Genomic DNA, 18234 nt, shown 5'->3' on the forward strand with positions numbered 1-18234 from the left:
ATGGGAGCTGGATAAGGAAGTTGTCAGGATAAAAAACCCCATTGTGGTGGGGCAGCACCTGTAGTGCCTGCACTCATATGTTGATTCAACGGACTGGGGAGCCAGAGGACTCATCCTTGTTTGACTTCACTCCTGCCACTGCTGCACTGCTGCTGCTGCTGGAAGCTCCAAAAACTGATCCGTCCCGCTTCGTCCTAAAAGGATCTACAACAGACTTCAGTCAGGTCCGGGGGGACCCCAACATTCTGGTCTGGTAAGTTGATTTCCTGGTGCAAAGCAAGCTGCAGAGTGACAGAAAAACTAAACTATTGATTTATTCTTAATGTACTTAATTTAAAAGTTAGCACTTTTGGTTTCTCCAAAAAAAATCCTAAAATTAAACTGTTATTGTTGCACAAAATCTAAGGTTTTAAGGGGATTTTTGACATATTTTTACCGACTTTTCTTTTGCGTTAACTCTGAAACAGTTCTCTCATTTCTGCAGACAATTTAGGAAATATTTAAGTTTAACTTTTAGACATACTGGAAAATTATAGATAAATAAAAAATATATTTTATTCCTCAAGTTATTTTGATTAATAAAGAGTTTTCTGCTGGGAGAAGATAAGTAAAAGAACAAAAGTAAACCTTAAAGGCTATGTTGAAACGTAAGATAAATACAGAAAATGAAAGCATGAACATTTTGGCAAAATGCCATCTGACAAACAAGATCTCCGATCCCTTCACATAAAGGCCAAAAATTAACTAATCCATAACTTAGACTTTTCTTTCACAGAAACTCTAAATACATTCAGAAGCGACCCCCCTCTGCTTGTCCGCCTGCTGTAGTTAACGTGACGTTCTTTCGTTCACTTGGCAAACTGTCAACACGATGGCATGTGGCACCAACTTCTAGAGAAAATGTGAGCAACTTGCTGCAAAACTGGTTTTCCAAATGAGTAAGAAGCTCCATTTTCCTAAAAGGGCTTTGAGAGGTTGACCTGAAACTGTCGGATTTTACGGCTAAGAACTTTTACAACTCAATAAACTGAAGTCTCAGATGGAAACATTTAATAGTAAACTATGCCGAATGTATTGCTTGGTTATTAGGAACTGCTGGTTAACCATTACTTACAGATAAGCTACTGAATGTGTTTCAGGGTATAAATTATAAAAAGAAACCAACAATGTTAGTAAGTTAAGAAGGCTGGATTGTATTAATAATTAATAGTTGCTGATAAATGATTATAGGAAATTCCTCATAGATAAATTATTTTTTTTCACTGTAATCTGTCTTTATGGAACTTCTGGATTAAAAAATAACCAAGAGGTAAACAGTAGACAAACTATTTATTACTAAAACATGAAAAAATATATTAAAGAACCCTTTAAATTATACATTTATTTATTAGTTTTCATAAATGACTTACGGGTTAATTACACTCTATTTCTTTCTAAGATTAACCAAACCCATTCATATCTCATTATAGTACCTTATCTTTTGAAAGCACCTATTTAAGGAAGTGCTGAAAAAGTTCTTGTAAAATCTATTAGCTTTACAGTCAGCAGTATTTATCTATTATTAGCTATGATTATTCATATTTATAATTATTGGCCAATAACTTTTTATGGACTGATCAAATCAGCATCGGTAAGGAAGGTAATCCAAATAAATGTGGATAAAAAGTTTCCCGAAAGCTTCTGGGGTAATCTGGACTATTGCGAAGTGAGTTCCTTTTATTACGTGTTAAAAAAAATAGGTCACTGAGATTCATTATCATACGAGTGGAAAAGTCAAAGGTTTGCACACTTGAGGTCTTGCAACACTTTTGTGAGATCTCTAACCCAATTAATGTTGATTGTGACGCGGCCTTTTCCAACAGCATTTTTACAGAAAAAAATGAACTGTGTGTGGCAACAAAACTCATAAAACTTCAAAAACCTGTGAGCACAAACACCTGCAAAGCATAAAAGCCGCTGAAATTCTAAAAACCTTATTTAAATAGGATGCAAATATTCTTTCGGTTCAATCTAGAAATGTTGTTTTATTCCCTTTTCACATGAATACCAGATATGTTTTTTTTTTAAAAAGCATATAAATGAATGCATGTAAAATATATTTATCTTTATTTTCATGTATTTTTTTATGTATATTTGCTAAGGCGAAGCAGCGTTTGAAAAAGAAATGGATCAAACTGGAGTGTTTTCTCTATGTCCCTAAGCAAATGAGACGACTACAACAAACCTAACAGACCTGTTTGTCTGAACTGTAACTTTTTCCACCGTTCCAACGCGAAACAAGAAAAACAAATAGAATTGTCATCATTCGAGTTTTTAGGGACATTTTTTTGATCCGCCTTCAGATCCGGGTCTAAAGGAAACATCTGAGAAATAATGAATGCAGACCAGTTTCTTGTCAAAGTTCTATTAATTTCCACTTTTCAAAACTTTCATGAGTTAATAATAAAAGTGAATATTCTGTCTTAAATGCCCCAGTGGTACACTTTTTTTTTTTTTTTTTAAATCAGGTTTCTGCCAAAAATAGGTTCCTCTGACCAAAAAAACAAAAAAAAAAAAAAAAGTCTGTAAACCAGACTTATTTTCAATAAATTACCTTAACTCTACAACAAACTCGTCACACATTTGTTTTGTTATATATGTTTTATACTGGAAAAAAAGTCTTTCTGTTGCTCAAACTGACTTTTTGTCACTATAATGCAACAGGAATTTGTAAAATGTCCTTATGGCGATTTTTTTTTATTTTTATTTTTTTTTTATAATTTGTTGCAAAAATTAGGCAATTAACATCTTCTATGTATCAGCAAAGTTTTTTTTTTTTTTCCGATTTTGCATGTATGCATAGTTTACCAATAATACTGACCTCCCTGATGTGCTTCCTCAGTGTCTGGGCCATGTTACATCAGAGCGCAGGAGCTGCAGCATGAGTGTCACTTCCTCCTCCGCCCTGGACAGCCAGCTGGCCACAGTCTGGAGCCCCACTAACTCGTACCCTGATGGTGAGATGCACAAAAAAGAAAAAAAAAACACACACGCACACACAAACCCTCCACTTTCTAGGTTTATTTAGGTAAAACTTGTTGTCTGCAAAGCTCAAATGCCTGAAGAATGTATGAAAAGGCTCTGCTAAAGGATTTTGATTAATCTCCCTTTAGCCGTCTGACTCAAAACTGGAATAGAAAGTGATAATTGCTTAGCAATGATCTATTGCTCATCTGTGTTCAGAGCTCTGAACCGTGAATTCTAACAGTGAAACAAAAGCTCTTTCACTAAAATCTCCTAGATTAATCATTGACAAATTCCTTTGTGGAGCTTTTTTTTCCCATCAGATTACTCCAAAAATACTTCACTCCTCCAAACAAACTAAGCACCGCTGTCTCCCCTCAGGTCCGTTGGTCATGTCTGGTTATCCGAGTCGCATATGGCAACACGAGTCCCAGCCACAGTTCTGGAGCAAGTTCCAGGTGTGGGAGTGGTTGCAACAGGTCATGGACATACACCAGATCGACGCCTCCAGCATCCCCTTGCAGAACTTTGATATGGATGGCCATCAGCTCTGCAGCCTGAGCTACCAGGACTTCATGCGTGCGGCGGGCAGCGTGGGACCCATTCTCTTCCACAGCATCACCGAGCTCAAGTGGAGCGGTACGTCTGTGAGGCTGAGTGAACCATGTGGGGCCTCAGAAAGGAATGATTAGTCCCTCTGAAAGAAAAGCGAGAGATGATTGCATGTGGAAAAGTTTCCATTATTATTTGCCGCAGAGTTCAGAGAGCTGGACTGGGGGTTGGGGTTGGATAACAAAGAGAACTTCAAGGAAAAATGTTTTAATGGTTTGTTGTTTTCTTTTATTGGAAAGAATTTCCCAAGAAAGCACAAAGGTTGAGCTGAGAAATGTAAGTTTTTCCCGCGGTTTAGAGGAAAAAAAGCATACTTCAAGAACAAATCAAGATCACGGTTAAAGCGTTGGATGAAAGCATCTCAGTGTCATGAATACAGTAGAAACTCTTCTAAAACTGGATGTGGGTTCAGCCAAAATATATATAACTAGAGTCAGAGCATTCTTAACTGTAAGAATAATATGTTTCTTTTTACCAAAACGTTTGCAGTTTTTTGACATAGTGGAAACCAGTTGTTAAAATAATGCATTTTGTGATACAAGCATCAAATTTGGTACGATTGTAAAATCTGATCGAGAAAATCCAATATTTTAAATTATGCACAACATACATGTAATATATATATATATATATATATATATATATATATATATATATATATATAAAAAGGCTGCACTTTTTGCATTACATTCCGTATGGTTGAGAGGGGGCAAATATTTTGCAACAATCAAGCCGCCATCTTTAAAAATGGCCACTATTTTGGGATTTTTTTTTTTTTTTATTATTACTGAAGGATTTAACATTTCAAAGCATAGTATTATATATGTATACAAATTTAATTCAATTTAAGCATTAGTAAAAGAGAAAAAGAAAAAAACAATTATAACATAAACCAATTAAAATGCATTAAGTAAAAAGTTATAGTATGTAAACATAAAATTAAAAAGGAAAAAATTCTTAATGTAAGTAGAAATCTAAATTAAATTGGGAGGTAACAATATATAAATAAGAGTATCCATAAATTAAAGGATAAGAAAAAATCACATCACTCCAGGTAAACTGACAATTTAAAAGTTTAATGGAATTCTAATTTTTTATCTTTTTTAGAAATTTACGAAAAAGATAAAACTCACCTTCCATTTTGGGATTTTTCTAATGGTAAATGTCAAAAGAGAGGATCCTAAGGTACATCCAAAGTAAATTTGGTGCTTGCACCACAAAATGCAGGGTTTATATGACATGTCTGCCTAACAGACTCAACTTATAGTATAAAGGAAATCGAGGTGAGATAGAAGAGAAGAAGAAGAAAAAATAAAATTAAATAAAAAATAAAGAAAATCGAGGTACTTTGCAGTTTCACTCACTAAAAATGAAACCTTGTGCAACAAATCAATGCTGTCTTTCCCTCCTCTCACACAGGCCAGTGTCATGTGGATATTGGGCAGCTAGAACTCAAAACAGAAGGTGAGAAACAATACTTCTGTTCAAAACTATTTCAGTGTTTTCTTAAAAAAACAAAACAAAACTGAAGTTTATTTCCTTTGCAGCAGACTTTTCTCCATTTCCTGATGTCAGCTATCCTGCTGGAGGTATTATAAATATTGAAATGGAATTGATATTATTTTTTTCACATCTTTCCTTGAATATTTAACTGTTATTTTTTATCATATAATTTCAGAGATCTTTGAACCCTCTGTTAACACACTTGCGTCCGATGCCACTCCCATCTCTTCTAGTCCTGGTATTGATTTCCTTTTATACTTACAATAAAACATATGTTATGTATGATAAACAAAAGAGCTTACTTTTATTTTTTAAATGTCTCTCTTAGACATCAAACGGTCTTTCAGTAGAGGTCATCAGGTCAAAAAACACAGTAAGTGATGGAAACAAGTTAATGCAAAATCCTGATATCCCCTTTCTGTGTAATGTTTCTAACACAACTACCTGTTTTTGTTTTTCTATTTCCCTAAAGATCCAAGAGGAACCCACTTATGGGAGTTCATCAGGGACATTCTGCTGAATCCAGAGCGAAACCCCGGCCTGATTAAGTGGGAGGATCGGACAGAGGGGGTCTTCCGCTTCCTCAAGTCTGAAGCGGTGGCGCAGCTGTGGGGGAAAAAGAAGAATAACAGCAGCATGACCTACGAGAAACTCAGTCGTGCTATGAGGTACGTCTTCACAGCAATAGCTCAGATTAAAAACTGCAGGGGGATGTGCTTATATGCAGGAATGTGAGTCTTATTTTGGAAAAAAAAAATAATAATATTTGACATGTCAACAATTCCAGGACAAGGAAAAGCAACTATTTAAACTATTGCAGGTAATTAAGGACAGTTGATTAAGCTGACAGTAATTAGGTTGCAAGTGAGACAAATTAATATTTTTAGCCTTCATAGATTAGCTCATTTTTTTTATTTTTTATGTTTGAGGTATTTTCAGAAATTAAAATTGAACTTCTCTGCTTTCCAGGTTCACCTAAATGGTGATATTCTGATCGGAAATTTTGTGCTTTAGGGATTTTTTTTTAATAATATCATATTATTTAAATTATTTGTATTTATATGTATTTAAAAAAATCTCCAAACCTTTTTAGTGTAAAATTTGAAGAAAAATGTTTATCTAACTTATTTGGTGAGGAAACTTTTTTTAACTACATACAATGTAACTAAATATATATAATACAAGTCATATTTTACACTAACTTATACATTTAAATCATGTTCACCTAAAAACTTAAAGTAACTTTCTATAAAAAGAACAAAATCAACAGTAAATGTGCTGCTTAGTTTGTTAAAATGTCGGATTTGTTTTGTTGATTGCCTTTTTCATACAAATACCAAATGCATTTTTCTATTTTATTAACCAATATTTGACTTTTACACATTTCTGTAATTTCAAATTTTCTTTTTGACAATAAATATGCAGCTTTAGAAAAGATTTTAAGGTCATAGATCTCTGTTTAAATCTCCAAACAGCTATTCATTATTAAATTGTGACATTTTAAAAATATATATATTTTAATTCACAAACAAAAAAAAGCATTTCACATGGAAACACGCTGCTCAGTTTTGTTGAATTGACAGCAAAACCTCAAAAAGGATTTCTGATTCAGCCGTCTCTGGACGGTTTCACAGCTCATACCAGTAAAAATGCATTACAGTTCATGTTGGCCGAGAAAGAAGCAGGAATGACCTTTGGTAACAGCTGCAGAGAAAAAAAAAAAAACTCATTCCGGTTTGCTGTCTAAGTTCGGTAAAGCAAAGCTGAGTCACAACTTGCAGTGGGTTTACTGACACAGCCTGGACCGCCTGGGGTGCATCTCAGAAAATAACAGTAACTATCATTTTAAGAATCCAGGAAGCAGTTGAATTTTCTGTACGCATGGAAACAAACAGCCAAAAAAATGCATGTAACTCTGAACCTGATCCAAGAAAGATGACATGACAAACGGTCCTGAAATAGTCCCTAAATAGTTTTCATTTTCGTGCAACAGTCTTTTGTTTGTTAAAAATAAATGAGTTTTTATTTTTCTGTTGCAGATACTATTACAAAAGAGAAATCCTAGAACGAGTAGATGGACGCAGGCTGGTTTACAAGTTTGGAAGAAATGCCCGAGGATGGAGGGAGACGGAGAAGTGACAATTTCATTAATTTATATATTTCTATGCTAACATGCATAAACAGGATATTTTATTGTTATTCAGCATGTTTTTTTATATATCTAGATGTGTTCCAACTGTTTACAAAAGTTTTCTTTGCTTTGCTTTTTCTGTTCCCACCTTGTGTTGACTCTGCACTGACATCTTTTATTTGTCGTCTTATTACCAGTTTAAATATGAGTTGCCTGTTTACATACTATATACCTGAAGAAAAAGGATGGCAAATCTGCCTGACTGTTTTATGAAAGAAGCAGACACTCTTCCAGGTCCCAAAGGAGTACATGTTGAAGTCAAAACACATGTGTGTTTTTGACGCTGATACTGTGAAGTGTCTTTTTGGGATGGATGTGGATCACAAATACTTTTTTGTTTTGTAGGAAAAAAGAGGGAACATGATTTATATTTTAGGCTAAACTAAAATTTGTTGTTTTTCTGATTTCAGACTTTGCATTTTAAGCTGTAAAAAAAAGAAGTTTGTATATGTTTTTTTTAATTTGTATCAAATAAAGCTTGTGATTGTTTTTATTACATGAAGCTTATTTTTAACAGAATGTGAAATAGGCTGAATCTGAATTGCTCTGCTACCCTTAAAGCTTCTCTTTATTGCTACATTTATCCCTCCAATCAGAGATATGGAAAAAATAGTGGCTATGTCTGAATTCCTTCATTACTCGATATAAAGTGCATTTGACATTTTGTAGTGCGATCCAAATCTACAATTTCAAAATTTCCCAGAATTCTTTGCAAAAAACCAGTGTGGGTCGATGCTTACCAGAAAGGGAAATATAGACCACAATGCATTGCGTTTGAACAATTAAAAAAAAAAAATCTATTTTTTTGATAAATTATCAACGTTTTCATCATTGGAATACAGGTTTCATAACTAGCCTTTGTAAAACGCTCATATTAATTACCTTTTCACTTTATGAAATCAGTGTCGTCTGCATTTTTTTTTTTGAGCATGGTGTCTAAATTGTTTTTTTAAATCCAGGACACTTGATAGTGTCACACTATTGCTATTGTTGGTAGTTAAAGGGTAACCAAACAGGGAAGATGGAGGTTGACTCCACCCACAGCCGAAATTTGAAAATCCAGTCAGAGTCAGAGGGGCGGGGCTTGGCGGCAGGACTGTTATCATTATTGGAGCTACACACGTGAGACTTCTGAATCTTACGTGGTTTAACCAATCACAAAATTCAACTGTAATACTTCAATTCAACCTGTAGGGGGCAGCACACAGACGGTTTTTGATTATATTTTCAAGAATTAAGCAATTTTATTTTAATTTAGCAAAAAATTGGCTATGACCAGCAGACAGCATTTTTACATCCCCATTTATTGTGATCAAAACCCCAAAAAAGTTGATTTAGGGTTTTGTTATCCTATAGGGCAAAAATTCAGAAATAGCCAGTGTCTTCAAATTCAGACATTATGACTGCCTGATGACATCATCAATACTCGTCAGTTATCTATGTTAGTGCGTAGCTTCCAGCGCTTGTAAAATATAGCAACATCAATATAAAATAATTACATTTGAGCCTCGTTTCCACTGAGCATGCGTGGTGTAGACCGCTAGCGTGTCACTGCGTCAACTAAAAAAGCAACAACAATGGAGGTCATCCAGCAGCTCGTCTTTTTCTTGCTTTACCTTTTGTACATCGTGTATAACAGAAATTTAAGGTTTTTTTAAAAGAAGATTGCGGGCAGCTAAGAAGAATCCCGCCATAAAGAGTCAAACTGAATAGCTAGCTTAACGCTATATTGGAGCCTTCTAATGTCATCATCCCTTTCTGCCAATCGAGTGGCTACAACCGTCCCGTTCTATTTTCCATGGACCTACAACAAGTGGGGCCCCACAAGAGGTACAGGTCGGACCTGTTTATTGGGTCCATTTAACAATGGAAACGCTCAAAATACTGGATCGTACGTGCTGTACTGCTCAGTAAAAATTAGACTAAATGTAAACTGTACTTCGGGGGCAGACCAACGTAACGAAATGCGTTTCTCCATCACCCTATTGGTGACTACGACTGATCCTTAAAAAAACAAGCTTTCGGACACGCTGCAGCTTCATTTCCCTACAATCCGAGCAATCGGGAGGAGTCGGAAGAGTAGGGAAGCAATTCGGATTCAGCCATAGATTTCTGTGGTAGTAAACTTCAGTTGTGTTTTCAGAATGTCATGCAAGTTGCAGTAATTGCTTTTAACTTGAACAACGCCGACCATCAGTGAGTTGTAGCTTCAAACGTTTAAATGTCGTTTGTACCAAAAGCTGTTCTGAGTTTGACTTTGAAAAGCCGTGTGCTTTCAGATAGGGCAGGTTGCTTCTGTTTTATCCTGACGGTGTGAAATGCCATGCAGTTAATTGCTTGTGGATGTGTGCCTTCGCAGCAGAGCTGGTTCCTGTGGGCAGCAGACGAAATGACTGGGCCACGATGGCCAACCAGATAAAAACTGTGTTGATAAAAGCCTCCTTTCTTTATTCTGTGTCCTCAAACAAATTCACCGCTAATCTTGGCTTTGATTTATCTGGCCCTGCGACTCTTCTTTACATATCGTGACATTCAATGACAATGCATTCTGACATTATCTTAGCCTTTTTCCAAAGCCATTGTCACACATAATCACAGTGCAGGCCGAAGAAAACAGTCATTTAGTTAATTAGCATTAAACATCTATGTAAGACAAGCCCTGATGCGTTTTCCGACAGATGAAAAGAGAATTTCTTTGCTGGAAAACATGTTTGATTAGAGAAGCACACTATAAGGAGTCACTGAATTAAAGAAAATTGCCTCGGGACAGACGATCGAAGGAGCAGCTGCTGAGGACTGGGTTGAAATCATAGTTACTGATTATCGTATTGTCGCAGAACATGACGCAAATGAGAGATTAAAATTCAAGTGCACATGCATCACATTCATATTGTTTAGATTTTTTTTGTCATTATATAGAGCCGACATGCTTTGGTTTTGATGCTTCACCAAACCGACGGGACAGAGAGGCTGCAGCGAAGCCCCCAGTGAGGTCTGCCGGCCTCATTTGCATCCGGTGGAAACAATAATACAGCATTGAAAAGCGCTGCAAAGGGAGCACAACAGGATGCAGAATTTTTGAAAAAAGCAAAAGAGACAGCTTTACGGTGGTGATAGAAAAAGAAACCAGCTTGGGGCTTGAGAGAGATCGAATTTTCATCAGTCTGAAAATGTACACCAGGCTGCATGTCATCTCTTAATGCCAGTAAATCTTTAACAGTGACATACAAGAGTGCAGATCACACTTACGCACGTATTACTATCCTAATCTAGGGAGCAAAAAACGAAAGTAGACATTTTTATGATTCCCGCCGTCTGACTTGGTGTCAAGGTGCTTGAAGCTTTGTTCCCAAAGAGACTCTGATCAGGACTCAGTGTCTGCTTTGACTTCATGTAGTTCATGGGGGAGGATAAACATTAACTGGATTATAAGGCGTACTGTCAATGAATACTCTACTTTCAAATTATGTCATATAAGGTACACTAAACAAAACCTGCATTTACTTGTGCAAAATGTCCTTGAGTTGCTTTCATCAATAATAATAATAATATTTATAAGTGACTGTTCGCTTATAATTTTGTGGTCAGGATCTTAGTTAGACATTTAACCTTGGATGAACTTAAGATCCGTGGAGGCTTTGCAGCAATGTGCATCTTGGCCACACACACATGGGAGCCTTTATTTTGTCTGGACAAGACTAGAAACAAGAATCAACGTGTTTTTTGCACAGTTTCTGAGGACAGAGGAGCGGCATTTTCATATTTAAAAATTGCAGACTGCGGTCTGAAGCTCACACTGTAACAAATCCTCACCTTTTAGTGTGGAAAAGACAGTATTTTCTGCAATATAGGGCTCGCTTGATAATACACCGTCAATAAATGGTCTATTTTTAAAATAGAGTCGGAGATGAAACTATCACTCAGACAAATTTCACAAGATATGTAACCCTAGAAGTTGTTCGGAATAAGCTACACATTAGCCACACTAGCCACATTAGCATATTAACAATACAGGGAACTCCCAACCTTGTTTGCAGCACATAAAAAAACAGACTGATACAGCTAAAACAAACATTACTGTGACTACGCTAACTCCCAATTTTGTTAGTAAGACACAATATGGTAGGGAAAAACAAACCCACATAGTCCAACACCGCTATATGTTTGTCATGCCATGTGAGCGTATTTACGGTAACACCAAAACTCGGTCCTAACATGCTACACATTAGCCATGTTGGAAGCGTTAGTGTAATCCAGGGGTCGGCAACCTTTAACAGTAAAAGAGCCATTTAGGCTAGTTTTCTTCTGATCAAAACCTATGAGGAGCCGCAGAGATTTATTTTAGCCTTTAAGAAATTTGGATTTGCATTCATGACCTTCTTTTTTTTTTTTTTTTTTTTTTTTTAATGAATTTGAATTATGTCTACTTTTTGGCACAAACAAAAGCAAAAAAATAAAATGAATTTATAATTTCTCAAAAAGGGATTTTTGTTGACGTTTTCACCTTTAGTAGAAGCCTTAGCGGAAAAGCTAACCCGTTGCTTAATCACTTGCTGAACTCCTAAATAGCCTAAAATTCCTGTTAGCCTAAAAACTCCAGTAGATAACAGTTAGCCAAAAATGTTAGTATAGTCCTAAAATATCAGCTAAATTCCAAATTAGCATAAAAAATGTAATTAGAGGCCAAATTAGCCAAAAAAAGCTAACTCGTTCCTCAATTTCTAGCTGAACTCTTAAATAGCCTAAAATTCCTCAGTGAACTAAATTAGTTAAAAAGTTATTCTGTTTCTAAAATGGACGCTAAAATATGAATTATTCAAAAAAACTTCCGAAGATAACAAATTAGCCGAAAACAATTATTATCTGAACCCCAAATTAGCATACAATTCTTCAGTAAACTAAATTAGTCCAAAATGTTTGTTGCTAATGTAGAAGCTAAACCCTAAATTAGCCTAAAAACCCTAGTAGATGACAAATTAGCCAAACATGTTAGCATGTTGCTAAAATAGTAGCTAATCTCCCATTTCTTTTAAAAATTACTATTTTATTTTTCTTCAGCCAGAGAGCCACCATGGAGAGATAAAAGAGCCACATGTGGAGCCGCAGGTTGCAGACCTCTGGTGTAATCACAAAATCCAAAACTTCCAGCCTTGTTTGCAACAGGTGCAAAACCGGCTGATACCACTAAACAAACGTGACTATGACTATGCTAATTCCCAACTGTGTTATTAACACGTGAAAAAAGACAAATTCCAACACAGCTATCTTATTCACAATAACACCAAGCTAAACATTTTGACGGAGCGCCGAGTACCTCTTCGAATCGCTTCAACATCACTAAGAACAACCAGGATTAATTATATTTAAAGCGCTCTAGATTATAAGGCACACTCTCGTTTTTTTAATAGAATTAAGGCTTTTAAGTGCACCCTACAGTGCGAAAAATTCTGTGTGCAGATTTTAGTGTGCTCCATGATTTCAGTGCCAACACATGATCATTTTAGCTAAATCAATCAACACAACTTCCTGCCTTCTGTCCCAGCTGATATAATCTGTGGGATTTAAAATTACTAAATCATCAATTAATGTATATTTGTGCATTAAGTATAGGTTGTTAACAAGTCAGTAAGCATTATATCCACAGTTAAACCTCACCTCCTCTACATATTTGATCATGTCATTAAAAGTTGCTCATCAAGAAACTTTAAAAAGACAAAGAAAAACACAGTTGAGAAATAAAAGCTGCGGTTAATCTGATCAGCTCTACGAGCTGTTATGTGGGGGTATTTGAGGTGACTAACAAATGAGCAGTTATAAGCAAATGATGCAGACTTATCTACCAATACTAAGAGAAGCCTCATTTTCCTAACAGACCGCTGGGCCGTGAACGCAAAACCTCCTTTTAACATAGCCACAGTGCGATTATGTAAAATCTTGATTAAAATCGAGATGTTTTTTTTCTGTACGGTGGTATTTCAGTGTGATTCAATGAGCTATGTGACACATAGTAGTTGAACGCACACACAAAATCAAAAGCACCGTTAAACCAGTAAAACATGAAATGACTGGGACTTGCTGAAAGCACATTGGAGTTGGCTCTAGGGGCAAGTATGCACCCAAACAAGTTATTGTAATGGATCGCTGAAGGAAATAAAGCACACACCTGCTTGTGTAAAGAAAAATTTGATATCTTATGTTGCTCATCGTAGCAGAAACAGCGAAAGAAATGCTAATGACATGTTGTCTTACCAGATCTCACAAGTTTATACAACAACGGCCTTTTGTTTAGCCTGAAATGAAAATGTATTGTCGAAAAGAAATGTATTTTCAAATTGAAATGAGCAATGCAAAGTCTACGGTATCATTTAAAAGAGGGGACATTAATTCAATCAGATACATGTCAATGAATAAGCGATAAAACGTAGCATGAAGAAAGCCAGATGGGATTTTATATCTCTGCGACTGCTCAGTGGAGCCATTGTGTTCTCTTCATAGATATTCTGTCCCATCTTATCGCCTTCATCATCCTCCCTTCACACTCAAATGGACCTGTGAGGCATTTGGCCAGATTTGTGATTTGAACAGATTAAAGTTCTGTCGTTGATACAGTTTTATTTTTTGAAGGTTGAAACAGAGTTTCAAAACACCGCCTACAACCAAAAAAATAAAAACACTCATATAGGGAAACATTCAAAAGGGAGAATATGAGCGTAAGTGGAACAGTGTGTTATTGTGACACGAGGAAGTGTGAGGAAAACCCGAGCTTGCATGAAACATTTGATCAGAAAATGCAGTTTGCGAGCATTTCATGATTAAAGTTCAAATATGAGGAAATGCAGGAACAAGTACTTACACTTTCTAAGGTGATACTAACTTCCTGCTCAGATTTTTACTTTCCATTATTTTTTGTTAGTATCTGCAGTACTTTTGACCATTACCTCATTCTTTTGCTGCTGTGCTTTGTTTGTTTCTAGGCATTAATGACCAAAATATGTTTGAAAAATGAAAATGGATTTCAGCTTTTAAAGCTTTTAGACATTGGTCAATTTGCTTATAACAAAAATGATTTAATGGTGAAATTAATTTGTTTCCAAGTCCATTGTACTACAAAAACAATGCTACCAGTAGCAGTGAGTTTCACTAGCTTCCATGACATATATCCGCAAATCTTTATTGAAATTCAAGTAAAAGCAAACAAAGTTTTACAATTGCACTTCTTCCATTATGTGAAAAAGGACAATTATTGTGATAAGTCATTAAAAAAATCACAGCAATGGATGTGAACAATACTTCGATTTACAGCAGAAACATTCAAATTTCTGCCACTGCACCAGAGCTCATCATCATCTATCAAAGGAGAGGTCGGTGTGTTTTACAAGCCATGGAGCAGAGAGCTACGTGGGAGTGGCTAAGCCATTTTGGGAAATAGTGGTTGGTGATTCTACAGAAGAGCTACGGATCCAACAATTCCACATGACACGTTCAACTTTTGATGAGCTGTGCGATGCTGACCGGTTGTTGGTCATGTGACTCATTTAATTAAAAAGAAAAGAGTTTCTAGAGCAGTTTTGTGAAACATCTGAATTTGCCTCAAAAACTACCTCCTCCAGGCACAAAAACATTTTTTTATATATAAATGTGAGCTTTTTCAATGCAGTAACGCAGCTACAGAAAGGCTTGAAGACAGAAGGTTAAATATTTGTTTTGGTGTGTTTGGATAGTTTGAAATTAAATGTGCAACATTTCATAATTCTTTTGTTTAGGTATTTGTTTAATTTACCAAGAGGGGAAAACAAAAATAATATGAGTCAAATTTAATGATGGATAAAAGAATAAAAAATATTTTAAAAAATTGAATCTAATGACAGTAAACATGACTTTTTCAAAACTGCTGCAAAGTTTGTAAAATATTTGCATTTCAAGAGGAAATAAATTGCTAAAATGTAATTAAATGATAAAGGGGAGTTTTCAGAAAACTGTATTTGTGCCTTTTGTGTAACAGAGGTCAATAATGTGTTACGTTCCTGAAAAAAAAACCTCTTTATTATCTGAACTGATTTAAACTTTTTTTTTTTTTTACATTTTTGGACCCAAACATTATTTAAACTCTGTTTTGACTTTTCATACTGAAATTTGGGGGAAAAAAGTGAAAAGCTTGAGTCAAAAATATACAGTTTTTGAATAAAAAAAATGCAAAGCAAACAACTAACTCGAGTCAATATAATCTGAATGGCATGTAAATCTGAAACATTACTTCTTAATGTTCTAAAATATTTCATAATTATTTAGTTTACTGCTTTTTTAATGTGACACAAAATATTCAAATTGATTGTTTAATGGTGAGGACTAAGGAGTTTTTTTTTTCATCTTTACTCTTAGTCATCTATTGATGGTATAAGGGCGCTCTCATTCCTTGGAACTTTCTAGAAGATTGTAATCAGCCTATAGTAAGGCAGTTAGATTGTTTACAAATTAAAAAGATAAAGCACAACACTCAAAAAATGTTACCATAGAATTCAGACAATTATAAGGAAAATGGTGACAAGGAAGTTTAGAAAAATAGCACTTTTTGTCCAACTACTTCCTGGAGTATTTTATGTAAGGCATCACTTGTGCTGTCATAGAAATCTCTCAATAAAACGCTTGTTGAATAGTTTTGAGGTTTATTTAGAATGCTGTTTGAATGGAGCAGCTCTATGAGGAAGAATGCCTCAAGAAAAATAAATCTGCAGTGACTGGAAACACTCGTAACAGGTCTCCGCCACAACATTGTGGTTCAACTGGTTATTAAACCCTGCAGATTGCACTAGAAGGTCTAGATAAGAAAGATAAAAGGATGGTGACAGTTTTTAGTTTGCATTTCAGTTTATTTTTGATAAATAACACACCTATTCTGAAGGGGTTTGCACTCCATTTTTCCCAGCATGCACTGTAATCACTCCAAAAATAAATTCATCAAATTTATTTCAGGTAAAGGTGTGACAGGGAGTGAAAAAGGATATGTGGTTGTAATAAAAGCATCAAAACATCCAACAGACACAACTTTAAACTATACTAGGTCCATGTTGCCATGGAAACGTATTTTCCAAGGACTTAAATGTACATATGAAGTTCAAAAAACAAACAACTCAACACTAGGCTCCTGGTTGGGTCAGCATTTACGAGGTGAGATGTCATTTCTATGTGTTTATGACCAGAATTGACTTTGATATAAATCATGTTTTGGGTGTTTTTAACATTTTCCTGTAGATTTTATTGAGGATGAAAAACATATGTGAAGATTTTTTTCCTTTATTCAAATTGTTGTAAATCAGGAGCCAACTGCCGTTTTTTTTTTTTTTTTTTTCATTTGGCTCTTTCTTTTAAGGCAATGGCAGACTCTGAACCATGGGTTGGAACCTGGAGGCCCCACAAGGCCAAGGGGCCTATTTCTGCACAGTTCAGGAGCCCGGGGCCAATATATGAATTGCCCCCAATAACAGGTCTGACCAAATTGCTGTTTATCATCTCTTCCACTAAAACTTAATGTCGCTTTTCCAGCATCTATTTTTTTTTTCTCAAAAAGGACATGTTCTGCATGAATCTACAAAAAAAAATGCACCGTCCTTCACCATGGGTGCACGTCTGAAGGAGCCCTCCGGCCCTCCTGCTCCAGAATTTACCCTCCCCTCAGCTGAGAATGAAATGCGTTCACATGGGATAACGTTTGGACAACGGTTACCATCACCAAAATCGTTCCAAGTCCCGGGACCAGGTGAGGCAACATAACAGGTCAGAAATTGAGTAAGCAACCTAAAAAAGGTGACTCTATCTCCCTCTGTTGTTTTAGGCACATACCACCCAGAACTTTCCAAACACGTGGTCTTTCCAACTGTTTGTGCCTTTTCTCTGTCCGGGAAAATTCCAGAAAAACTAAAGGATGATACCCCAGGCAGGTGTTCCCTTCACTTACCTTTTTAAACTTTTTTTTAACATCTGAATTTATTAAAAATTGCTTTTTTGTTGTCATAATTCAGGGCCCGCAACCTACAATTTGTTTGAGAAAATATATTCAACAATCCCCAAGGCTCCCGCATGCAGCTTTGGGGAACGCACAAAAGTGGGAGACTTTTGCGGGTACCCAAATCCGGTATGGTGATAGATCAAATGAGGATTTTAGCTGATTATGCAAGGAAAATACTCATTTTTTGACATTTTTTAATGCAACTGCTTGACAGAGTCCAGGCCCAGCTGCATACAAAACTGTGAATTACGACACTTGTAGGAAGAAAGCTCCCCACTTCAGCCTCCTGGGTCGCAACTTCATTCCTTTGGCTAAAACAGAGACACCTGGTCCAGCAAAGTACAATCTGAAAGAGGTAAAAAAGAAAAATGAGTGAGAATAGCTCCAAATATCAGCTTTTTGCTTGTTAACTATTTAAAGTGTATGAATTTATTTTTCCTTTTTTCCAGGAATCCCATGTAACAAGGCGTGGTCCCAGCTACTCCTTTGGAGTGCGTCACTCAGAATATGTCTTACCAGTGTTGCTAAACTCTGATGATGATTGAAGCACAGAGGCTAAATAAAACTTGAAAAGCAAATTGTTGACTTGCTGTTCATCATGTAGCATGTAATTATTTAAATATTACTTATGCTTTATGGGATCTAATTTAAAAAGCAAAGTGTTGATTTGACTCTTTAAAAAAAGAGGTTTGAACTCTTTGCTGCAGATATTTCTATTTTCATTTACTTAACCATGACTTTTTTTCTGAAAGATACAGACAAATAAATTTCGAATGTGTAATTTATATTTAATAAGGTGATTGTTTTTCCTTCATTAGAGAAAACAGGAAAAAAACACATCATATTTATCCATGAGTCGCTTAGTTTTTTGTTGTTGTTGTTGTTGTTACTGTGGTGTCCTAGAGAGCAATAAAATTTGAAA

At 35.7% G+C, this 18234-nt stretch overlaps 2 protein-coding genes across 3 annotated transcripts; both read left to right on the top strand.

Annotated features, from left to right (window-relative positions):
* The first annotated feature begins 232 nt into the window (after positions 1-232).
* On the top strand, positions 233-9756 carry ehf (ets homologous factor). 2 transcript variants are annotated; one of them, XM_024282270.2, is made up of 9 exons: positions 233-253; positions 2882-2996; positions 3385-3642; positions 5035-5079; positions 5163-5204; positions 5294-5356; positions 5447-5491; positions 5591-5786; positions 7158-9756. In XM_024282270.2, the coding sequence occupies exons 2-9, from the start codon at positions 2921-2923 to the stop codon at positions 7255-7257; spliced, it is 825 nt and encodes a 274-aa protein (XP_024138038.1). In that variant the 5' UTR covers positions 233-253; positions 2882-2920; the 3' UTR covers positions 7258-9756. The 2 variants fall into 2 exon arrangements, with proteins under 2 accessions (XP_024138038.1, XP_024138039.1); XM_024282271.2 differs by having other exon boundaries at positions 5166-5204.
* Positions 9757-16314: 6558 nt separating this feature from the next.
* Positions 16315-17890, top strand: LOC112151796 (outer dense fiber protein 3-B). Its single transcript, XM_024280867.1, has 7 exons — positions 16315-16474; positions 16677-16791; positions 16875-17063; positions 17139-17240; positions 17326-17438; positions 17527-17667; positions 17762-17890. The coding sequence occupies exons 2-7, from the start codon at positions 16680-16682 to the stop codon at positions 17855-17857; spliced, it is 753 nt and encodes a 250-aa protein (XP_024136635.1). The 5' UTR covers positions 16315-16474; positions 16677-16679; the 3' UTR covers positions 17858-17890.
* The last annotated feature ends 344 nt before the right edge of the window (positions 17891-18234 follow it).

Source organism: Oryzias melastigma, linkage group LG6 (assembly GCF_002922805.2).
Source record: "Oryzias melastigma strain HK-1 linkage group LG6, ASM292280v2, whole genome shotgun sequence".
Lineage (NCBI taxonomy): Eukaryota > Metazoa > Chordata > Actinopteri > Beloniformes > Adrianichthyidae > Oryzias > Oryzias melastigma.